The following is a 25,732-nucleotide window of genomic DNA, read 5'->3' as shown; positions in this document are numbered from 1 at the left end:
TGAGGCCAGCCTGGTCTACAAAGTGAGTTCCAGGGCAGCCAGGGCTACAACAGAGAAACCCTGTCTCGAAAAAACCAAACCAAACCAAACCAAACAAAAACTTGAAAATAGAATCATGCAAAAACAATTATCTCCTGTCATCAACATTTTTGAAAAGAAATTATATATTTTTTAAATATTACAAGGGCAGGAGAAAGATGTCAGATTTAGCAGGGGTTTTATAATTGAATTAAATACTTCATGTAGAAAACACTCTGTACTGTTCATTTTCCGCATTTTGTTGCAGACCATGAAGGACCTTGTTCCTTCAGTGTAGACTGTCCATAGATAACTAGGACCATGGACTTCAATTGGAATGATATCTTCAGTTTGCAAACCCACAGCATTTGGTTTTACCAATTACTTAGACCCCAGTTGTGTATTTTCTTATGACAGTACTCACAGTTGCCTGTTTTCTTTCATATTTTATTATGTTTTGTCTCCTTGACTGGTCTGTAAGCTCCTTAGAAGCTATTATCTGTATGTATTTAGATTACTCATAAGTATGTGTTGAATGAGTTAAATTTAGATGCTTCGGATGATAGCTGAAACCTAGAAATATTTATAGAGTGCATGGTTGAGTGTATCACAGCTCTGAATATTGTTTATTTCTCCAGGAAAAAGAAGTTTTAGTATGAATCATGGATTGCTTACTCATTGTTCTCCTCAGGGAATTTCATTCGGTTAACAAACTTACTGAGTGCTTGTTAAAAGCCAGTCCTTTTGTTAGGGGCTTGGGAATACAGGGATAAAGCAAAGCAAGATTGCCAGTCTAGTGGATAATATTACATATGTACATGTAAGTAGGTAGCATAGCATACCACCTGGGAAGCTATATCATAAAGCTTTGAAAACGAGCCTGGTGAGGATGTGGAGAGAGCAACTGGGTTTTGTAAGGGAGTCAAGAGAAGCCTCCAGAGAGGAGGAGGCATTTGTTATCCGCTTACCAACTCATTCAGCAAATCTCTTTTAAGTGTCTTCAACTTGGCAAACAGTGGTCTAGATGCATCCTGAAAAAGATACTGTTAAGAGAGAAGATATTTGAGGCAGGAAAACTGATCAAAATCATTCACTTTGAAGGAAGTTTTATGTTTGAGCTTGTACTACCTCTTTAGAGGCAAGCTACTGTTTTCATTTCTATAGGACAGTGAATGTATATGTACATATGTGTGTGCAGGTGTGTTTGTAGTGTGTGTGCATGTGGAGATCAGAGGTTGATGCTGCTAATTCTTTTCTATTGCTCTTTGCCTTGTTTTTTTTTTTTTTTTTGTTTTTTTTTTTTTGTTTTTTTTTTTGTTTTTTTTTTTTTTTTTGAGATAGGGCTTCTCATTAAGCCTGGAGTGCTTGTTAAAAGACTGTTCTTTTGTTAGGGGCTTGGGATACAGGGATAAAGCAAAGCCAGGTTTGCTAACATTGCTAACATTGAGCTAGTCTTTCTCAAATAGCTTAATAGGTAGTAATGCAGGCACAAGGCACGTGAGCGAGTTAGACCTGATGGGACTCAAAATGACTATGGCAGGGGTGGTAGGCAGATAAGATTGAAGGTCTCTGAGGATGAACTGCAAATAGTCTTGCATATCATGCTTTGATTATTATTTTTTCTTGTTCTTAGACTTCTGAATACGTTGGGATTTTATGCTTTTGCCTTTGGTTTTTATATTGTGTGGTGACATCGTAGGCTGTAGCATGTCAGGAGCCTGGATTTTGGAGCCAATGGCCTGGATTCTAGTTCCAGTGGCCTTACACTTGATCCTAACTGACCTATACCCTACTTTTCCATCAGTATAATTGATAATAAACACACCTGCCTTGTATATTTGCTTTGTTTTCTGTTCGTTATGCTCTTTGAACCTTTTGGATTTGAGTCTATGGAATATTTAGTCTGAGGAAGTCATAGTTGGTAGTATGCTTGGCTAGCATCTGTTTCTTAGTCACTGTTCTGTTGCTGTGAAGTGACAGCATGACCAAGGTAACTCTTATAAAAGAAAGCATTTAATTGGGGGCTGACTTAAAGTTTCAAAGGCATGAAGCATAGGGGAAGGCTGATAAGGTACTAGAGAAGTAGGTGAGAGCTACATTCTGATCTGCAAGCAGAGAGAGAAAACTGGACCTGGCATGGGCTCCCCACCTATTTATTTAAAACACACACACACACACACACACACCCCTATTTATTTAAAACACGCACGTACATATATCTTACATAATATATCCTGTTAATTGTTTCCTATCCCTCTACTCCTGCAAGTTCCCCCTACCTCCTTCCCCTCCCATCTGGATTCTTTTCTGTCTTTTATAGACAAGGACATTCTTCTAAGAGATAATAAAATAAAGAAAAATAAAGTAAGAAAAAAATCTGTCACATCAGTGTTGGACAAGATAAGTCAACTGAAGGAAAAGAGCCCAAGAGAAGGTGCAAGAAGCAGAGACCCACTTTTTCCACACACTCAGGAATCCTATAAAATCACTAAACTGGAAGCCATAATATATATGTAGAGCTACAGACTCATGCAGGCCTGTGCATGCAACTTGAGTTTCTGAGTTTATGTGAACTTTGCTCATGTTGATTTAAAGGGCCTTATTTTTTTGGTGTCCTGGCATGGGCTTTTAAAACCTCAAAGGCCATGCCCAGTGACACACTTTTTTCCAACAAGGCCATACCTACTCCAAAAAGGCTATAACCCCTAATCCTTCTAATTCTATCAAAGAGTTCCTTCTACTCCTTGGTGACCAAACATTTAAATATATGAGCCTATGGGGGACTGTTCTTATTCAGACCAGCACAATTATGAAGCCTTGGATTCAATCAGCACCTTATAAGCTGGGCATGATGGTGTGTGTCTATAATCCTAACCCTTGGAAGGTAGAGGAAAAAGATGTGAAGTTCAAGGTGTTTGGTGGCTGGAGAGATGGCTCAGTGGTTAAGAGCACTAACTGCCTTCCAGAGATTCTGAGTTCAATTCCTAGTGACCACATGGTGGCCCACAACCATCTGTAAGGGAATCCAATGTCCTCTTCTGGTATGTCTGAAGACATCTACAGTGTACTCATATAAATGAAATAAATAAGAATGCTTGTTTTTTGTTTTTTTTTTTAAAGGTGTTTGGTGGCTATATAGTGAGTTTGAGGTGAGCCTGGGCCACATGAGAACCTGTCTCAAAAAAACCAAAATAACAAAAACCAAACTAAAACAAAAAAAACCACCAGTGAAAAAACCCACACCACCACCAGCAGCACCATAACAAAAACCATTTAGACATGGAAAATAAAAGAAGTTCTGTTTAGCTGGACTTTTACTAGTTAGGAACTTGGGAAGTTAGCATTTATTTATTTATTTATTTATTTTGCTATTTTTTTTTTAATTAGGTATTTTCTTCGTTTACATTTTCAATGCTATCCCAAAGGTTCCCCCATACCCCCCCCCCCCCCAAATCCCCTATCCACCCACTGCCCCTTTTTGGCCCTGGCGTTCCCCTGTACTGGGGCATATAAAGTTTGCAAGTCCAATGGGCCTCTCTTTGCAGTGATGACCGACTAGGCCATCTTTTGATACATATGCAGCTAAAGACAAGAGCTCCCGGGTACTGGTTAGTTCATATTGTTGTTCCACCTATAGGGTTGCAGTTCCCTTTAGCTCCTTGGGTAATTTCTCTAGCTCCTCCATTAGGGGCCGTGTGACCCATCCAATAGCTGACTGTGATCATCCACTTCTGTGTTTGCTAGGCCCCGGCATAGTCTCACAAGAGAGAGCTATATCTGGGTCCTTTCAGCAAAATCTTGCTAGTGTATGCAATGGTGTCAGCATTTGGAAGCTGATTATGGGGAAGTTAGCATTTAAATTGACCTAAATCATGAATCTTCATAATAATGCCTTGAATGTTACTTAATATTTTACAAGTAGGTAAAAGATTTAGAATAATAGAGTACTCTCCTTAGAGTTGAGGACATTGGATTCTATAGAGAGGAGTCCTTCAGACCATGTTCTAGACAGGTAGCACCTGTCCACATTTAGACTTGTTAGCCTGCCCAGAACCAAGGCAAACATTTTCCACCATTCTAACCTGCATTCCTTCAGCTGTACCTCCTGCTGCTTTTGTCGCAACTCTCCTCTGAAGGATTTCTTTGCAAGTTTGTCTTGTTTTCTAAGTTGAGCTTGAAGGTCTTTGGATTTGGACTAAGATTGCCTTATTTGTACCAGTAGGATTGAATAGCTGTGGCTAAATACTGTATCGGAGTAAAGCTAGAACAGGGAATGAAATGAAAAGTAAAAATATTACAAGTTAAAAATGAGTATTTTGTGATCAACTTAGATGAGTGAGCAGACCTACTGTAGCTGAAGATTTTATTGAAAATTAAGATTCTCAGGCTGGAGAGATGACTCAGTGGTTAAGAGCACTGACTGCTCTTCCAAAGGTCCTGAGTTCAAATTCCAGCAACCACATGGTGGCTCACAACCATCCGTAACGAGATCTGACACCCTCTTCTGGAGGGTCTGAAGACAGCTACAGTGTTCTTACATATAATAAATAAATAAATCTTAAAAAAAAAAAGAAAATTAAGATTCCCTCTTCCCTTTTGTCAACATTTTTGGAGGCAATACTTGAGTAGGTATCTAGAAAGGGTCATGGAGCATTGATATGGAAACACTCTGGAGTTGAGGTTGTACAATCACTTAGCATCCCCACAGCTCCTAGACCCCTCTTTGGGTCTCTCAGAAAACAGAGACTCAATTTGGCTTTCTCCTCTCCCTCCATTCCCATGTGCTCTCTCTGCTTCACGTTGTGTCCCATGGCTCCCCTGTCAGTTTTAAACACTTATTTAACAAAGAGTGTCTCAAACTTGGCTGGTAATGCACAGCATTTGGGGGGGGTTCTTAACAGTTTTCTAGGCCTCCCTTCAGAGCCTCTGCATCAGAGTCATTGGAACCCAGGCATCTTCAGTCTCTTAAGTGTCCCAGGTGGTCCATGAAGGCAGCTCTCAGATCTGAGCTCCAGAACCAGTCCTGGGGCCCCCTCATCTCTGAGACTCAGATGGACTCTTTTGGAGTCTCACATATTCTTAACCCAATTTGATGGTGTAGACTTTTGGATACCTTTAGGGAAGGAGCAGTAGGAAGAACTCTCCAAAGATTAGACAGAAATGGAAGAACAGTAGACAGGCAAAGAGGAATGAAATAACCTCAACCTTAATATCAAAGTCTTGTATACTGTGTGGTCTGTAGAGATAAGCTTATTTCTCTTCCTCCCTTCACCTTTTCCCCACTTCCCTTTCCTTTCTTCCTAAGCTCTCCAGTGTAATAAAAGGGATTTCCTTGTGCTGTTCCCAATTACAGAACAGATTCAGTCTTTTAACTTTAACTGTAATATTAACTGCAGTGTCCTTTTGGTGGTGGTGTTTTTAATTTCTGTTTTATGTGTATGAGTGTTTTGCTTGCATATATGACTGTATACCATGTACACTCCTAGTGCCCACAGAAGCCAAAAGAGGATGTTGGATCTTTTGGAACTGGAGTTACAGATGGTTGTGAATTGCCATATGGGTGCTAGGAACTGAACCCAGGTTCTCTGGAAAAATAGCCAGTGTTCTTATCTGCTGAACTTTTTCTCCAGCTTCAAACAAAGGTTTTTGTTAGATGTCCTTTATCAGGATGAGGAATGTTTCTTTTAGGTTTTTAAAGTTTTAAAAATTGTGGTGTTGATTTTTGTCAAATGCTTTTTCCTGCATTTGGACTGTGCAATCATGACCAAATTTAGAATTTTTCATTATTCTTTCCTTCAGATGCTTTTTTCCCTTTTCACTTCACCTTTCTTGTTTGGAGAGTCCAGTATGGTAGGTGGTATGCAGTTGACTCGTGGGTCAGTGTAAGGTTTTGCTTACCCTTAAGTCTCCTCTCCCTGTTCTCACTTCATTTTAGATAGGTTTTGTTGTTACATTCTTTATTTTTCCGAGGCAGGGTCTTCCTTTGTGGCTTAAGTTGGGCTTAGCTTACTATATAGCCCAGCCTTAACTCCTGGCCATCTTTTCCCTTAGCCTCTTGAGTGTGGGGATTGCAAAACATGCATTTTCATGCCCAGCAGCTTGTTGCATTTTAAGTTCACTAGTCTTTTCTTCTGTAGTGTTTAATTTGCCGTTAATTCTACTTAGTACATTTTTCAGGGTTGAATGTTCGGCCTTATTTGTATGAATTAAGTGCTCTACCACTGAGCTGATTCTCTAGCCCATCTCTTTTCTTTATATTTTACTTTGAGACAAAGTCTCACCAAATTGTTTGGAGTAATCTTTAATTCTTGAGCTTTCAATGTTTCATCTTTCTAAGGCATTAATATGATAGAACCATTAGTCATGCTTTAATTTTTTTTAAACTCAAGAAATTTAGGTTAGACCAATTTAGTTTTGAATCTTCTACATCTTAAGGTTTTTTTTTAAATAGGTAGGATGAAGTTATTAGTAACTATTTGAAAGTTATTTCTGCTAGTTCTAATTGATATATTTGTTATAAGTTGTATTTTTCCAATTTATTGAATGCCCTAAAGGTTTTGATTGAATGTCTGTTGCTGTATATTTTATCTTGTTGAGTGCTGGTTCTTTTAATATTCTTTTAAAATATTTATTATTATTATTATTATTATTATTATTATTATTATTATTATTATTATTATTATTTGTGTATGTGCATTGGGAACAGGTACCTAAGGGGAACATGGGTGTCAGATCCCTCTGGAGCTGAAATTAAAAGTGGTTGTGAGCTGCCTAATGAAGGTGCTGGGAGATGAACTCAGGTTCTCTCTAAGAGTAGCACATGTCTTTAACATCTGAGTCATCTCTCTAGTTCCTGAGTCTTCCTGACCTGGGTCCTCAGTTCTCTGGGAGGTTTGACTGCTCACTTCTGAAGGCCTTTACAATTGCCTTCAGGTAATGACATTATGGTTTTTGAAGGGAGTATATACATATATATTTCTTGAAAATAAAAATCAGTAGAAGTAGGGATTTCAAAAGTGTATGCAGTTGCCCAAACTTGTAGAGCTGTGCAGTTATAGTATGTGTATTCTGGTGTGTGCACACTAGAATAGGTACAGCTGTGTAGCTGCAATTGCATAGTGTAGGCATCAAGTTAATTTAATAAAAAGAGGATGGTGTCTGATACTCACACTGCTTGGACTCTAATCTCTGTCTTTTGCAAGCTAGGGGGCAGCCTTTTTTTTTTTTTTTTTAAACTTTGTTGTATTTCAGTGGCCTCTCCTATAAAGTGAGAATAAATATGATGAACTCTTTAGTGGGGTTACTAGGAAGAGTAAAGATAATATAGAGGTGCTTACAACAATACCTGATATATAGTCATACTTAACTCTTAACAAGGGCTAGAAACTTTTTGCTCTTGTGTAGATTATCCACCATTATTAACGGGACTAATGGTGATATACCTCCCTTCATATGATTGGCTTAAGGCTAAAGATAGACTGTGGAAGCCATCAGTGAAACAAGTAGTTTGTATTGCACATTTTTCTAAGTAGCTTTGTGAACACCTGAAAATAGTATGTCAGATACTTTACTCTAGGAACACATTTTTGGGGAGGTAGTGAAGCTTTTGGTGACCTGTCAGTGGCATCTGCTTCTCCCTGCTGCCTGCTTGTCCAGGCCTCTCCAGTATCACTGCTCTAAACATTACTGAGGAGTTTGGGGATAGGTAGCATGATGTGGCAGAAAGATATAGATTTTAGTCTGAACATCAGCCTTTTGTTGGAGTTCTGCTTCTCCTTATACCCAGTTTCCCTTACTGTACAACAGAGAAAATGATAGGTGCAAATACCTATCAGGCTTTGGCAGTCAGCATCAGAAGCCCATGGCTCCCAAGTTAAGCATGCAGTGCTGTACAGATACATTGCTCTTGACTCGGGGCTAGAAGCTGAGTCTCCAGACCATTGATTTTCTTACATTGCTTTTGTTCAGTATTTTTTTCCTTTGTAGAGGAATGACTTTCTTTTAGTTTTGGTAAAATGTGAATTTTTTTCTCTTGTGCCACAGTCTATCTCTTGATCTTAAAAGTCAGTTTGCTGAATCCCTAGACTAATGTTTCTGTTTAGTTTCTTCTTCATTCTCTGGGTTGCATTTAGTAATAGTATTTGAAAGTATAAGTTTGAAATATACAATAATGTATAGATTCACTTACAAGAACTATCATTGGTAAGGAGAAGAGATTTATTTATTTTTGTTTTTGATTAGAGAGACAGGGTGGGGGAGGGAAAGAACACTTTTTTCCTTTTCTTTTAATTAATTTATTTTTTAACACCTCATATTTTATTCCTCCCCACCCTCAAACCCCCCCCCCCCAGCCACTGTTCCACATCCCATACCTCCTCCCTACCCTGCTGTCTCCATGTGGATGTTCCCACCCCCGACCCCACCTGACCTCTAAACTCCCTGGGGCCTCCAGTCTCTTGAGGGTTAGGTGCATCATGTCTGAATGAACACAGACCTGGCAGTCCTCTACTGTATGTATGTTGGGGGCCTCATATCAGCTGGTGTATGCTGCTTGGTTGGTGATCCATTGTTTGAGAGATCTCGGGAGTCCAGATTAATTAAGACTGCTGGTTCTCTTACAAGATCACCCTTCTCCTCAGCTTCTTTTAGCCTTCCCTAATTCAACAACAGGGGTCAGCTGCCTCTGTTCTTTGGTTGGGTCCAAATATTTGCATCTGACTCTTTCATCTATTTGTTGGGTCTTTCGGAGGGCATGATAGATCCCTTTTTGTGAGCGCTCCATAGCCTCAGTGTCAAGCCTTGGGACCTCCCCTTGAGCTGGATCCCACTTTGGGCCTGTCGCTGGACCTTCGTTTCCTCAGGCACCTCTCCATTTTCATCCCTGTAATTCTTTCAGACAGGAACAATTATGTGTCAGAGTTGTGACTGTGGGAAGGCAACCCCATCCCTTACTTGTTGCCCTGTCTTTCTGCTGGAGGTGGGCTCTACAAGTTCCATCTCTTCAATGTAGGGCATTTCATCTAAGGTCCCTTTGAGTCCTGAGAGTTTCTCACCTCCCAGATCTCTGGTGCATTTTGGAGGGTCCCCTCAACCTCCTATTTCCTGAGGTTGCCTATTTCCATTCTTTCTGCTGGCCTCAGGACTTCAGTCCTTTTTCCTCATGCAATACCAGGTCAGGTTCTCCCCCGACCTTTCCCTCCCAGGTCCCTCCCTCTCCACTCGTGATTGCTTTCTTCTCCCTCCCAAGTGGGACTGAGGTGTCCTCATTTGGGCTCTTCAGCTTGTTGACCTTTTTGAGTTCTGTGGACTGTATCTTGGGTATTCTGTACTTTAAAAAAATTTTTATTGGCTAATATCCACTTATTAGTGAGTATATACCATGCATGTCTGGAAAGAACACTTTTTTGAAGTCATAGGATGACTCTAGGGAGTGGCTGCTTTCCTGCCATTTTGTTTTTAGGCAAGGTTTCTCTTGTTTCTGGGTACTATAGGCTGGCTGGCACATGAGTTTCCAGGCTAGTCTTCTGTCTTCGCCTTCCATGTCAAAATAGGAGTTGGGGTTACAGATGCACATGGCTGCATTTGGCATTTTTAAATGAAGGTTTTGGAAAAATTGAACTTTTTTATGTAGGTTCAGTTGCCAGGATGGCCCAACAGAATTATTTTTTACAAATAATAGCTTTTATACCAATTTAGTATGTAAAACACTTTATCTTTCCTCTTCTCTTCTCTTCTCTTCTCTTCTCTTCTCTTCTCTTCTCTTCTCTTCTCTTCTCTTCTTTCTTTCTTTCTTTCTTTCTTTCTTTCTTTCTTTTTCTTGATTTTTGTTTTTTGAGATAGGATCTCCACATAGCTCTGGCTGTCTTGGAACCCACTCTGTAGACCAAGCTGGCCTCTAAGTCACAGAGGTCCACCTACCTCCCAAGTGCTGGGATTAAAGGCATACTCTGCTATACCTGGCTACTTTCTCATTTTTTTTCTTTTTTTGTTTTTGTTTTTGTTTTCTAGACAGGGTTTCTCTGTGTAGTAGCCCTGGCTGTCTTGGAACTCACTTTGTAGTCCAGGCTGGCCTCAAACTCAGAAATCCGCCTGCCTCTGCCTTCCAAGTGCTGGGATTAAAGGCGTGCACCACCACCATCTGGCTTACTTTCTCATTTTTCTGGTTTGTTATCCTTGAAAGAATTTTTCTGAAGAGCAGGGCAGATGTCACCTCTGGATAGAGAGGAAACTGAATGATAAGATGATTTGTACCAATTGCATTGCAAGTGAGGAATCTAGCTGTAATTTTGAACTCAAGCTTTGTGATATTTTGTAATTAAACCACAGATTAATATCATGAGAAAATCCTTTAAGCAGGTCAAGGAAATTAGTATTAATGAAGGTTCCTGTTAAAAAGACTTTTTTTTTAAACGATTAAGATGTAGAGAAAAGTTGTGAATATAAAATATAGAAGTTTTTAACAGAGAAAAGCACTAGTTTAGAGTGATGTGCAAAAGTGGTGCCCCAGCAACTCTGAATACTTCAGGTGCTTGGTCTTTTAAGCAAGATCAGTGTCCTGTGTAACAACAGTGCAACAGTAGAATCAGTACTACACCTAATCCTTAGACCCTACTCAAATTTCAGTAATTGTCCCAAAGATACCCTTGATATCCAGTTCAGACTGACACCTTACAGCCTTTAGCTATAATGTCTCCTTTTTTTTCCTTCAGCGGGAAGAGACCTTGCTTCTTTCCTTGGTTTTCAGAAGACACCTTGAAGATTACAGACTGGATTTTTTTAAAAAAAGATTCTTCTGCTTGAATTTTTATCAGGCTAATTGTCTCTGCCAGGACTGCCCCACAAGCCTGGCTCTGCCCCTCTCATTGCATCCAAAGACTTTGCCTAATTACCAGTATCTGTCACTTTGATGACTTTATTTAGGTTGGTTTTTATTTTTATTTTTTTTTTTCACCAAGTTTTACCTTGAAAAGTCACTTTTTTTTTTTTTTTTGTATTCAGTGTTTTGTGGGGTGATACTTGGAAACAATATCAATGCCTGAATTTTCACTTAAACTTACAACTCCTTCATTTATATCAATATGGTTTTCTGTTGTATCTAGTAGGTTGGACTTTGTTATTAAGGATATCATTATTGATTTTGATACTTAATTTGCCCCAAGTTTGACCAATGGAAGCCCTTTCAGCTTCTGTCCTTTTTGATATATCTTTGCCATTCTTTGAACTCTGCTTTCTGGTACAATAAGATATTCCAAGTTCATCTTGTGCTTTGTTTCTCCAGTCCTGCAATCAACTATGTCTCTGAAGAGCTTCCTGGTCCTTTTTAGATTGTATTTAGAAGCCAGTGTTTTGGTACACAGTGTGCTCATTCTACTGGGGTATTGATCCTCTTAGGCTGTCTCAGTAGATAGAGCCAAGAAATACATGGCTGTTAAAAATCATTTACAGTTCATTTTTATAACCTAACTATATATATTTATATAGAGAGAATATGTTGAGTACTAAATATATTGACTAAGACATATATCTATATCTATCTATCTTGAATATTAAGTATATTGACTAAGACATACATCTATATCTATCTCCTTGTATCTATCTGTCTGTCTGTCTGTTTGCCTGCCTGCCTGCCTGCCTGCCTGCCTGTCTTAGTGTTTCTATTGCTGCAACAAAACACCATGGCTAAAAAGCCAGTTGGGGAGGAACGGGTTTATTTGGCTTACATTTCCAGATTGTAATCCATCATTGGAGGACATCTGAAAAGGAACTCAAGCAGGGCTGGAACCTGGAGGCAGGAGCTGATGCTGAGGCCCTTAGAGAGGTACTGGCTTGCATCTTACAGCTTGCTTGCTTAGCCTGTCTTCTTCTTTTTTTTTTTTTTTTTTGGTTTTTCGAGACAGGGTTTCTCTGTGTAGCCCTGGCTGTTCTGGAACTCACTCTGTAGACCAGGCTGGCCTCGAACTCAGAAATCCACCTGCCTCTGCCTCCCGAGGGACTAAAGGTGTGCGCCACCACGCCCGGCTCATCCTGTCTTCTTATAGAATCCAAGACTACAAAGCTACAATGGGCTGGGCTCTCCCTCATTGATCACTAATTGAGAAAATGCTTTACAGTTGGAACTCATGTAGGCATTTCCCCAACTGATGCTCCATTCTCTGTAGTGAACTCTAGCTTGTGTCAAATTAACATACAAAACCAGCCTGTATGTACATAAAATACATGCTTGTGTGCATTCATGCCTGAATATGTTCATGCCTGTATGTATATATACATGCCATGGCACAGATGTGGTCAGAAGACTACTTAATGGAATCTGTTTTCTCTTTCTGTTTTTACTTGTGTTCTGTGGATTGAACGCACATCATCAGGCCATGTATAGCAAGTGCTTTTATCTGCTGGGCCATCTCACTGACTCCAGTTTTTACATTTTTAAAGGGCAAATGTATTTATTGGTAGTGAAATACTGTCTTTGCATATGCTGATACTACTGTTGATATGCCTAAATTATCCATGGAATCTTGGCCTGTGAAAGAATTTGTGAACACTGTGTGGAGCTCTGCACATTTTCTGAGGGATGCTCAGCTTCTGGGCCCCTGTTTGGAATGCAGCTGGACTCCTCTAGTCACCCTGGTAGCATTGAGTGGTGAAAGACTCTTTCCTTAGTGATATATGGAAGGTGAAGCTTGTAACTCCTTTTATAGCAGTACCTATGTATCTTTATTAATGTGATCTTGAGAATATTATTAGAAATGAAGAGTGAAGTGTAAAGTCCTAAAATGGCTTGTTTGTGTAATTGTACAACTAAGTTAATCACTTTTAACAAGTCTCAACAATGACTGCATTCTCCTAGGGAGGTGTTAACTTGTTATGGGGTAGAAAGCACCCTTTGATACAGCATTTTCAGCCTGGAAAAACGGCTTTAATTTTAGAGTCCACTGAAACAAATGGAGACTTGTTGGGAATATTAACACTACCTTTTTCTTGTTTGTTTAGTTTAACAGGATCAGTGTTTATTAGGTGATGTTTGCTAGCAAGCTCTGATGTGTATACCATTTCTGTTGACCATGTTATCAATGTTCAGACAGTGCCAGTTGGTATGAGTTTCATACCTTGGCTCTTCACGTCTCAGTTTGTAAGAAGCACTGTGTCAAAATGGCTTGGAGTTGTTAAAGGCAGTGACATGAGAGCTCTGAATAGTGCATTTTAGGGTTGTTCACTTAAAAGAACAAGGGCTCAGCACTGTGGCCCAGACACATTTTCTGAGGAGTTAGTGTAACATTTTTCTGTTAACCTCCTAATATGTTCTAATTGAAGGAAAGCAGATCTTAATTGAAAGCTGATGATCCCGCAGAATGATCAATATAGCATGATGCTTTCTTTGGGTAGAGTGTAGTAGGGAAACAACCAGTAAATTATCCTGCTGCGTGAATCTTGTCAACGTTTTTGTCTGTCTGGTGGCTTCAAGTTGATCATATGTAGTCATTCTGAGACCATGGTCCTGAGCACTGAGCAAGGGTCTTCCTGTGAATCACTGAGAACTATCTTTACTGGAGAGGTAGTGAATAGAATGTTGTCTTGACTTAATTCTTGTCTTCATTCTCCCAGAAGCAAGAACTGAACAGACTTCTGTCAAACACATTTTAGCTGTTTGTGTCTGTCACTTTCTGGTGTGTAAGAGCTGTAGTTGTTGTCAGCAGGTGTGATTTATTGATACTTTTGACTCCAAAGGAAAACATCTTTAAAGAGTAATAGGTGAGAGCAGTGAGCTCTGTAAATTACTTCTTGTCAGAGAAAGAGAGGGTAGAAAGTACTTGTCAGGCTGGACGAAAACTCATTCAGGAAATATTTATTGTGCCAGTTGTCAGACCAGGGTTATGAGTGCCCTCAAGGAGCTACCAGTCTGTTGGGGTGGACAGATGCTTAATCGAGACACCACGGTGTTTCTCAACCTTAGATGCACTTTGGAATAAACTAAAGAGTTAAAAAGAATTTGGATGCTGGACTGGAGGAATGGCTCAGCAGTTAAGAGCACTGACTGTTCTTCCAGAGGTCCTGAGTTCAATTCCCAACAACCACATGGTGGCTCACAACCATCTGTAATGGAATCTGATGCCCTTTTCTGGTGTGTCTGAAGACAGCTACACTGTACTCATATAAATGATTATAAAAAAATTGCACATGCTTGGGATTTTTGTGGTTTAAGGCAGAGAGGTTCTCAAGCTGTGGGTTTTGAATCTATTTTGGAATTGTCGAATGACCCTTTATGTATCCTGATATGTATCCTGCATATCAGATATTTACATTATAGTTCATAACAGCAGCAAAATTACAGTTACGAAGTAGCATTGAAAATAATTTTATGATTGGGATCATCACAGCATGAGGAACTATATTTAAGGGTCATGGCATTAGGAAGCTTGAGAACCATAGGTCTATGTACCGTACATCATGGGCATCAAGATTCTTAAAACTCTCTAGGTAGCCATAATTGTATCCAGGTTGAATTCAATAAGAGCCTGGAGAGTGGGAAGCACAGTACAGAGGAGGGGCACTTAAACTTGGCAGAAAACTTCAAGGCATAAGGAGTGTCTTAGTTAGGGTTTCTATTGCTGTGTTGAAACATCATGACCAAAGCAACTTGGGAGAGGAAAGGGTTTATTTGGCTTGCATTTCCACATCACTGTTCACCACTGAAGGAAGTCAGGGCTGGAATTCAAACAGGGCAGACACCCGGAGTCAGGAACTGATGCAGAGGACATGGAGGAGTGCTGTTAACTGGCTTGCGTCACATGGTTTGCTCAGCCTACTTTCTTATAGAACCCAGGACCACCAGCCCAGGGGTGACACCAGCCACCATGGGCTGTGTCCTCCTCCACCAATTACTAATTAAGAAAATACCCTACTGGTTTGCCTCAACCAGATCTTATGGAGGCATTTTCTCAATTGAGGCTCCATCCCTGCCAGTGACTCTAGCTTGTGTCAAGTTGACATAAAACTAGCCATCATAGGAGACTTGAGCTGAAGTTTGAGATTAGAAACTTCTTGAAAGGCTGAGAAGATAGGTCCTTGTTGAAGGGAAGAGCAGCTGAGTAATTTAGGACAGGCAAGTGCCTGGTGCCTTATGTGTCAGTTCCATGGTCTTTTGCTGTTTCCTTGCCTTGTCTTTAGCATTTGTGCTATTTGTGGGCCTTAGTGGTTCTAATCTCCAATCCAGGGCTAAATGTAACCTATATTAGGAGTTGTAGAAAATTATTTGTGGTCCTGCAAAAGCACTGTTTATGATCACAGAATCCAAGAAATATTTAGTAAATGATGGTCGTTGTACAGTAATAATACTATTACTAGAATCGGAACATGGTTTGATAGAGACATCCTGGTTCTTTATGGCTAGAATTTACGGTGCAACACCATAGGATATGCTAGTGAGTGGCAAAGAATATGTTTGGCAGGCAGAGTCCCAGATGAGGGCACGTATAAGAGTAAAAGGCAATTAATAATGGGGCATCATGGCAGAACCAGGACATTTCCATGGTAATATGCTAAGATGTATCACAAAGGGCTCTGGGAAAACTTGGGTCCATATTGGAAAATTGGCTCTGAACATGGTATTCTCAGCATCATTACGTGTTCTAAATTAGCAGTGAGTGTTAATAGGACAGAAATAGGATTTTCAGCTTCTTTAGCCAAGTAGTTAAAAATACTGAGTGTCTTGAAGAGTGTTGGAGGAATAAGCGGTCTCAAGGTGCTCTCAGATCCTGTGCAAGTTGCTATGGCCTTTATTGTTTACAGGTTTAATGAGAAAATTAAGAAAGGATTGCTTGGCCACTTGCATTTAGAGGAGGCACTTTTTAATTTACTTTTTGATTTGCAGAGAAATAAAAAAATGTCTCCATCTGCACTGGCTTCATTGGCCCTTAAAATAACTTATGTATATTTGTTATGTTATGTAACCTGTCACAACATTAGTCACCACTTCTTCCATAAGGCAACATGTAAACCATCATGGGTAAGCATGACTAGAGCTTATAATTATAGACCAGTTTGTTCTTAGCATTTTAGTCAGCTTCTGCTTTCTTTCTTTTGAGAGAGAGAGAGAGAGAGAAAGAGAGAGAGAGAGAGAGACAGACAGACAGACAGACAGACACACACACACAGAGACAGAGACAGACAGACAACACTGGCTGGCTGACTGATTGACTGGCTGACAGGCTGGCTGTTATAATCTTTGGCTCCACACAGTAGAACTCTGCCTGCTGAGCTAAGAATCTTAGGCTTATTACTTAATCCATTGGAGTGAGGGGAGGAGGGAGAGACAGAAAGGCAGGAATACTCACTCCCTCTTTCTCTCTCTCTCTCTCTCTCTCTCTCTCTCTCTTTCTTTCTACTTGTATTCTTGGGATACTTGTTTCTACAAATGACCTTTTTCTTTGAAACATACCTTTCATTAGAAAAATAACATTGAAAGGTACTGAGATGTACTCTATTCATTTTATGTACAATTTAGTAGTATACACTAAATTATTTGGGAGAATTCCAGTTGACTGGATCAGTGGTTCTAAAATATGGTCACAAGTCAAGTAGAACTGCTATGAGCTACTGGCTACTTGTTAGGAAGATTCTGGGAGGAAGAAGTCTGTCTTTTAATTAGTCCTCTAATTAATTGTAGTCCATACTAAAGATTGAAGCATGTGGACCTGGATGATCATACCTTTCATTTCTTTTAGACTCCTGGAAGACTAGTTTCCACTTCCTTTGTCCCTTACAAATATCTACGTGGTTAGGTATGGAGGAAACACTACCTGACATGAGAGACCATACCCTGTTCTTCAGCAGCTTATGTGTAGAAGAGGAAAGCTAACCATAACCAGTGTTGAGACTGGTATAATGTGGAGAATTAAATTAGGTGCTGGACAGTGTGATGGAGTTGGTCTTTCTGAGTAGGGTTTTGAGTGACAGAAAGAATCACTATGTGAAAATTTCTGTGAAGGGTCTTAACATAGGGGTGAGTGAGCGGCAGAAGACCAGTGTGCCTGGGTCTAGTGAGCCAGAAGAAAGAAATCAGATAGGTATGCAGAGGCCAGATCATGTAGGCTCTGCCTCCCCTTTGTCTTTAACTCTATTTTAAAAAATTATGGCAATATACATAAAATAAAAATGTTTATTCTAACCATTTAAAAGTGCTCAGTTCAATGGCATTAGATGCATCTGTATTGTTCTGCATCCATCTGGCACTAGAATTTGAAGTTTGTGGGGTTTGTGTATGTGGAATGCTTTGGATACATTTAGCATGAAGGGCTGACATGGTCTGAATTTTAGAATGAACGGACCGCTGCATGAAAAATAGAGGTATAATCATATGGAGGAAAGAATGGAAGTAGGGAGACTGTCAGGAGAGTAATGCATTAACTGTGGGTACCACGAAGCACACTGCTCTGGATTTTTATTTACTTAATTTTTTGGAGTATGTGTGTGCTGGAGCAGAACATAGAGGCATGGGTCCACTAAGCTAAATGTTAATTTCCACTCAGCTATTAAAAAGAATGAATTATGAAATTCCTAGGCAAATGGATGGACCTGAAGGGCATCATCCTGAGTGAGATAACCCAGTCATAAAAGAACTCACATGATATGTGCTCACTGATAAGTGGATATTAGCCCAGAAACTTAGAATACCCAAGATATAAGATACAATTTGCAAAACACATGAAACTCAAGAAGAACAAAGACCAAAGTGTGGACACTTTGCCCCTTCTTAGAATTGGGAACAAAACACCCATGGAAAGAGTTACAGAGACAAAGTTTGGAGCTGAGACGAAAGGATGGACCATCTAGAGACTGCCATATCCGGGGATCTATCCCATAATCAGCCTCCAAACCCTGACACCATTGCATACACTAGCAAGATTTTGCTGAAAGGACCCTGATATAGCTGTCTCTTGTGAGGCTATGCGGGGGCCTAGCAAACACAGAAATGGATGCTCACAGTCAGCTATTGGATGGAACACAGGGCCCCCAATGGAGGAGGTAGAGAAAGTACCCAAGGAGCTGAAGGGGTCTGCAACCCTATAGGTGGAACAACAATATGAACTAACCAGTACCCCGGAGCTCTTGTCTCTAGCTGCATATGTATCAGAAGATGGCCTAGTTGGCCATCATTGGAAAGAGAGGCCCCTCGGTCTTGCAAACTTTATATGCCTCAGTACAGGGGAATGCCAGGGCCAAGAAGTGGGAGAGGGTAAGTAGGAGAGTGGTGGGGGGGCATGGGGGACTTTTGGGATAGCATTGGAAATGTAAATGAAGAAAATACCTAATTTAAAAAATGTTAATTTCCCAACTCACCTGGATACATTTTGGTAGTAGAATCTGATAGCAGCAAGCAGAGCTGGCTGACTAGTTGGCAATGACATATAAAGAGGTCAGAGAAAGTAAGTTTTGTTGGTTTGGATAGCTGGTAGAGTTCAGGAGGTAGAATTTTGGGAAATAAAAACATATGTTAAATTAAAATGTGTTTGAGGTGTCTAAGCATAAGTGTTGAGTAGGCTTAAGAAATCTGGAATCAGGGAAGAAGTCAGGTTGAAGATAGGATTTAGGGGCTTGCCAGCATTTGCTCAGTAATTAAAGCCCTGAGACTGAATGAGATCATCTAGGTAATGAGTATAGACAGCAGAGTCTTGATCAGGTTCAAGAGTGAGTTCAGCAGAGAAGCACCAGTAAGAAAGGCAGAGAACCATCAGAGGGGATCTCCTGGAACGGAAAGGAAGAATATGTTTGAAGGAGGAAGGCAATTGATCAGCTGTTCCAAAGCTGCTTGGAGGATAAGGCAAGCACTCAGAACTGTGCATTTTAATGCAGATGCATGTGTAAGTCTTTGGTGTCCACGGCAAGTTATTGCAGTGATACAATGGTTTTCTGCTGTCTGCTTGAAATATGTTCCAGGAAGAAAGACGGACCAGAAGCAATGAGAACAGCTAGTTAGGGCTTCCTTTCCTTAGAGTAGGCCTGTACAAATGTGCTGTGACACAGGTTAAGGCGTGGTTTGTAATTGTTTCAGAATTTGAATGTAGCACTTTCACATGCTCATCATTTTAATTTTAATAACATCTAAAAACAAGTTGAAGAAGTGGAAATGAAGTTAAAAAAATGTGTGGAAGCTCTGAAGAGTATCCACAGGGACCTAGGGCTGCTTAGAACACATTTTTACTTTATTTTATTTTTTGAAACAGGGTCTCTATGTATCCCTGGCTGTCCTAGAACTTACTATGCAGACCAAGCTGACCTCGAACTCACAGAGATCCTCCCGATTAAAAGGGTGTGCCACTACTTCCAGCTTTGTGCAAAAGTACATCTTGAAATCTGTTTTAATCCAGAAAAACAATGTTCTGAGATGAAATCCAGCCATTTGTCAAAGAAAGGTTTTTAGGTGGCAATCTTCCTAATGCTTTTCACATTCTACCATCTACTGTTTGTGACAGAAAAGCACCCCTTTTGTCAAATGCTCTACCTTGAGGTTTCTGACTGGAAGGGATGTTTCCGTGTGGTATTTCATATACATTTTGGTGCCAATTTTAAAGGTCATTTCTACCCTTTTGGTGGTGGTGGGGAAAGCAAGCTTTTTAAGCCCTAAAGACTTAAGTTTACTTTATTATTTTTCATTTTTTTAAGTAAGATGATCTGATTTAGTATCTTATTTTTTGGTAACTATATTTAACAAAATATATTTAAATACCTTGAATTTTAGAACAGTCAACTCTCTCTACTCAAGGCACTTATTTAAAGCTAAAGCTTCAGGTTTTTTTTTATAGCGAAAAACTGATCTTTCACAAATTAGAAAACATTTTTCTTTCTACTACAGAAATAGAGCAAGCATTACCTTATTTTCTTGACTCTTAAGATGCTACTATTTATATGATGGATGGTTATTTTATGAGTTACTAAGAAAAATGTTACCATTTACAATGGCAACTGTTTACAGTGGGCTGAGGATGTGAAAGTATCAGGGACCAAAGGTCATTGTCTAGTCAATGAAACATGGACAACCAGCTAAGGGAGGCAGATAAGTTCTTTAGACTGTATTTCATTAGGCCCCTCACTTGCACAGTGAGAGTGACAGCCCCACACCTTACAGTGCCACATTAAGGATTGCATGAGATAAAATTTATCTCATGTAGGAAATGTAGGTTTTTCTGGGAACATTCTAAGTATTTCTTTGGTTTAAATTTAGGCCCTTAGATATTATTAAATAACTTAGAAAAGTTCATATTTGAGCTTTATTGTCAGGTTTCAAATATAGTTTACTTAGGTATTTATCACTGTGCCTGGTTTGCTAAATGATTTTTATTCAGTCTGGAAGTAGTTATCTTTTTGTTATAGCAGAAAAGATAATAAAACCATACATTTTTATAAAGCAGAACTAACAACTATAAACATTCTGGTAGTGCTCTGGTCTTCCATGAGTTTATTATGAATGCTCATGACATTAAAAAGGTAAAGGAATATAATAGTAAGCATTCATACACATGCTATTGCCAATGCAGGCAAATGATGTCTTAAATTTAGATTAACTTCTCACGTTCAGAATAGTCTAGTGAGGTGATTGTTTCTCTAGTTTGGTATTCCAAAGCTGTATTAGTAACACACCATTTTTTGTCATATGTGTGCTTTATCTAGTAATGTAGCAAAGTGTGCTGCTTTTAACTGTTGTTGCTTTGAGCTGAATTTCCTCAGAAATTCTCCCTACAGCTTTGGAGATGCGGTAGAAGTTAGAAATGACACAGGTTAAGTCATAGTCATGGTTAACTTACTATGTCCAGACATTGTGTCCAGATTACTGCTGTGTATTTTCTTAAAGTTTCACAGTGCTTGGGGATAGCTATTTTTATCTTGTATGCTATGAAGGTTGTGGCCCAGAAGTTAAATACCCTGCCCAAACTTTCACAGCTATTCAATTGAAATCTACTTCACACCGAATTCCATATGTTTTGCATAATGTTGCCTCAATCAGTAATCATGATATGTTTCCTTTGTAGGCAAAACCCAGAGACTACATTTGAAGTGTATGTGGAAGTGGCTTATCCTAGGACAGGTGGCACTCTTTCAGGTACTCATTCATTTAATTATGATAATGATATGTGTCTTCATTGTATGGAATAGCTGTACACAGCAGAAAATAGATGAATAATGTGATGTCTTTAAGTTTTTTCTAAGTGTCTTTCATTGTTTCTCATACTCATGTCATCCTGGAAAGGTGGGAGAATAAAAAGCACAGTGAATACTTTGGGATCCACTGCTTTAGCAGGCTTGAAATATGGCTTTATTTATTTTTATCATTGAGTGTTGGTTTGCATCTATCACGGATGCTTGGAAACCAACTTATTAGGCCTTGCTAATGAGCAATGCAATTTAATGGAATTAGACTGCAGGACTCAAATTAATAGAAAGGGAATTCTTTGCCATTAAACTGCTCAAAATAGACTGAATTTAGCAAAACTGTTGATAAAAGAAGGTTGGAGACTAGTTAGAGGAAACTCCTCTGGCCCTAGCATTTATTCTATTTCCTAAGTGCCCTAAACAGTGGGGTCTCAGATGAGGTTACAACGTCTTGTACAGCTGTGTACATCACTTCTTCTTTTTTTATTTTTGCTTTTTCAGGATAGGGTTTCTCTATAGCCCTGGATGTCCTGGAACCCATTCTGTAGACCAGACTGGCCTCAAACTCAGAGATCTGCCTGGCTCTGTCTACCAAGTGCTGGGATTAAAGGCGTGTGCCACCACTGCCCAGCTCGTGCAGATCACTTCTTGCCCTAAAATCCTTTCACTTAGTGAGAAAACTAATGTTGTACCTTTTTTCTTGGTGCCATTTGCCGAATGTTAGGAGCTCTTGGTCCTTGCACCCAAACATTTGTGTCTATTATTTGATGTTTAGGGAGAGTAAATTTACTTGGATTAGAAATTTGAAGTAATAACTTATGGCTTTAATTGACTTTATTATGCCTTTGGTACTGTTTTCTATTGCCTTATTCTCATTAGATTTTTTTTCATTAGATTCTTATATACATAGTGACTTTTGATCAAAGCTCTTTATTCTGTTATACATATGCTATCATCTGTCAACACTTACAATGTAATCCTTAAAGATAGTTGAGAAAGTCCTATTGAGAAATTAGAATCTCAGGTGTAAAGCAGGCCATAGAGCACTGTGTGGAATAGCTGGGATTCTTGTTTAAATTCCACTTTATACTGCTAAGTTACCTTCTTGAGGGCAGTACTTGTGTTGCATGCGTCTCTCCACGTTTTCTGCAGGGCTTTGCATGGCATCACTGGTATTTATTAAAATGAAGGATTTCCCTCCATGTGAAGTAGATTACAAATTTATGCTTGTTTGGAAGTAGAAAGTTAAGATCCTTGTTAAGCCATGTTTTATTGTACAGGGAGAGTACTGAATTTAGAAGCAATAATCAGGTGTGCATTGCAGCTACTTCTCTGTAGGAGGGCCTCATTCAGTACCCATTTGATGCCAGCTGTGACCTTACAGATAAATTCAAGGATGAACGTTTTATTATATCTGTAGTTAATTTTCCCTCTTCAGTGTTGTGGAATTTTCCCTAAAGTTAAATTTTATTTTTTGAAAGATGAAAAAAAAAAAGAAAGCCACAAAGTGAGCTGGAAGAATAAGCATCGAAGCCTTTATCCTGTCTGCTATTATAGCTGTCTGGGTACAGAGCCTAGCAAAGTTACAAAAGGAGACCTGTAGACCACATATCAAAATATTGCAGTATTTAAAGGATGTGTAGCTGGGCATCGTGGTGCTTGCTTGTAATCCTGGCACGTGGGAGGTGAACCCATTATTTTGAAAATATTTTGAAGTTACCAGAGCAGTTTGCTGCATGTGCCCTTTCTTAGAGCCCATTATTACCATTGTGTTACAGTTGCTTTGTCACTACATAAGCAATCTTTGTTGCAGATGTGGCTCTTTACCCCTAAATTTTTCAAGGGTAGATATTGTAAGAATAAGGACATTTTCTTTTATACTTCTAGTCCAGTTGTTGAAATAAGAAAATTTAACATTGATTTAACGTTAGTTGTTATATTTAAATTGAATCGATTGTTTCAAGAATGTTCTTTATGACATTTTCCCTTCTGATCCAGAATCTAGTACATGTTTATGGAAGCCGATAGTTTTATGTTTGAAATGTTGTAGAATAGTTTTGTAGCTATATTCATCTTCTCTAATGACGTGTCAAAAATATAGGCCTTTTGTTTCATCCCTGTATTTGTATCCATTTGACTGTGTCTTCATGGTTACACCCAGGTTGTGTGTTGGTGATTTTTTCCCTCCGTGTATCTTATCAGCAAGTGTATGATAGCTATCCTATTATTTGTATTAAAAAATGTATAAAACTTACAAGTGTGGGTTAACAAAATAACACAAATGACTACATGACTGTTATTCAGGTTAAGAATGTTGTGTGTTTTTTGCCAAACCTAGTCTTGGCAACAAAGATCCCTGCCCCTATCTTATGCTATGCCTTAGGAGTTCCATGTTGGCTCTCCTTTCATATTGCCACTTTAGGAGGAGCACAAAGTTACTGGGCCTATAAAGCATGCCATTTGATGCTTGAACCATTTCACCCTAGACAGTTCTGGGAGAATTTAAGATCTTAGGATTCCTTACCCAAATGGATTTGAGCTCCTTTCCAGAGCCTGTATGAGTCTGTTCTGTAGGATCTGTCCTCCTGAGGGTGACCTGTGCTGCTAGTGTACTCACCCCAAGGCCTTAGGGTGCTCCTACATGGGGAGTGGGAACAGGACAGATAATAGGTATAGCAGAACTTGGGGTTGGGTAATTTTGTATTTGTGTGAAAGCTCCCTTGCTGTGTGGGATCTGGAAGGGGCTGTGGGTAGTCAGCCAATTGCTAGTCTTTTCTCTGCTACTACTTTTCTGCATCAAATGCTAAGCAGGTAAAAAATGCACACTGTGTCTCACTTTTTAGTTAGTTCTAAAGGTATATTTATCATGGTAGGAGGTAAAATATATCTAATAGTTGTAAGCTTGATTTATAACTTTTTGCTTTTTTAAAAATGGTTTTTGTTTTTTGTTTAGGTTTCTGGGCTGGCCTTAAATTCATTCTGTAGCTGAGGATGACCTTGAACTTAGGTTCTCCTGCATCTACTTTCCAAGCACTGGGATTATAGACATGTACTACCATACCCAGATAGCTGACTTAAAGGCATATTTAGATCTATGGTCTGTAGATCTTTTTTGTATCTTTGCTAGATCTGTAAATGTTAGAGATGGCCTTAGTCATACCCTAGAGCTCCCTTCCTTCCTTTCTTTAGAGGTGACCACCATCGTTCTATGAGAGTCATTCCTTTGTTGTGTTCATAAGTTTTATTACATGTGTATGACTCCCTGAAAAAATAATTTAATTGTGCCTGTTTCTTAATTCTATAGACATAGAATTATTCTTTATGTAGTTTTGTTATGTTTTTGCTCAGTTATGTTTATAAGGACCCTTCGTGTTACATGTCACTGCAGTCACTTACTTTTATCATTGTGATATTTATAGAGCTGTACTCCAGTTTTTCTGTTGCCACTGTTATTACTGGTGCTGAGGATCAAATCTTGGGCCTTGAACATGCAAGGCAAGCATTCTGCCACTGAGCTCTTAGACACACACACACACACACACACACACACACACACACACACACACACACACACACACACAAGTGTAGCTGAATTCTTTAGTTACACTTTTCTCTACTTAAAACAGTTCTTGCCGGGAGGTGGTGGCGCACGCCTTTAATCCCAGCACTCGGGAGGCAGAGGCAGGCGAATTTCTGAGTTCGAGGCCAGCCTGATCTACAGAGTGAGTTCCAGGACAGCCAGGGCTACACAGAGAAACTCTGTCTTGAAAAACAAAACAAAAAACAAAAACAAAAACAAAAAAACCCCAAAAAACCCAAAAACCAGTTCTTAAAGTAATAAGATATTTTAACGTGTTCCTTAAAAATCAGCTAATATTACAAAAATGAGAAAGAATAGAAATATCATTATCTTTAAAGACAGGCCTTTTTTCCATCAGTGAAGATCTTTTACTGATAAGTGTGCTGTGCGCTGAGAAATGGAAAGAGGCATGTGGTTTGTCAGTACTGTATAGAAGCTACATCAAGAACCTTAACACTGCAGGGATGGGTATCTTCCTAAGGCTGTACAGAGCTTGAGTTGGAAATGAACATGTGCTTTGTGGAAATTTGTCAGATTTCCTTTTGCTGTTCCTAGTGAGTGAACTATAGCTGAATATATGACTTCAGACACCTTTGCTCCTTCTACAACTTTCTTGTTGATAGTTCTTTGTGTATTTTCTTTTTTTTTTTTCTTTTTTCTTTTTGTTCTGTTGCTATTTTAGGCATTAATTTGGCTGTTTTAGATGATTGCAAGGAATCTACCTTTGTTCCTCAGATCTGCATCTCTGTGTTTCCGGGCAAACTTACATATAAACCTTACATTGCACAGTGCTAGTGTCTGGGCCTAATCTTCTCTTTGAAGTTTGTTTGCACCCCCCTGGAGGGATTAAATCCCTGCTGTGAGAAGGTGGGCTAAAAAGCACTGCGACCACTTTAATGGGTCTTTAATTGAAAGGTTTAGTATACATTTGTTCTATAAATGTCTGTGAGAGTTCAATTCTTACAATTTTTGCTTACATTGTCATAGATT

The 25,732-nt window shown here is 39.3% G+C and overlaps 1 protein-coding gene across 20 annotated transcripts in view; it reads left to right on the top strand.

Moving 5' to 3' along the window:
- Dennd1a (DENN/MADD domain containing 1A) overlaps positions 1-25,732 on the top strand; it is a 488,421-nt gene that overhangs the window by 22,897 nt on the left and 439,792 nt on the right. For 19 of the 20 annotated variants that reach the window (NM_001362978.1, NM_001362977.1, NM_146122.3 and 16 more), the window contains one exon: positions 21,042-21,112. In NM_001362978.1, coding sequence (NP_001349907.1) covers positions 21,071-21,112 — 42 coding nt within the window. In that variant the 5' untranslated portion in view covers positions 21,042-21,070. Of the gene's footprint in view, positions 1-21,021; positions 21,113-25,732 lie in introns of those variants that run through there. The other variant, XM_006498004.1, reaches the window with a different exon arrangement.

Source organism: Mus musculus, chromosome 2, assembly GCF_000001635.26.
Source record: "Mus musculus strain C57BL/6J chromosome 2, GRCm38.p6 C57BL/6J".
Taxonomy (NCBI): Eukaryota; Metazoa; Chordata; class Mammalia; order Rodentia; family Muridae; genus Mus; species Mus musculus.
The sequence above is the reverse complement of the archived record's forward strand: the minus strand, read 5'-3'. Positions and strand labels throughout refer to the sequence as shown.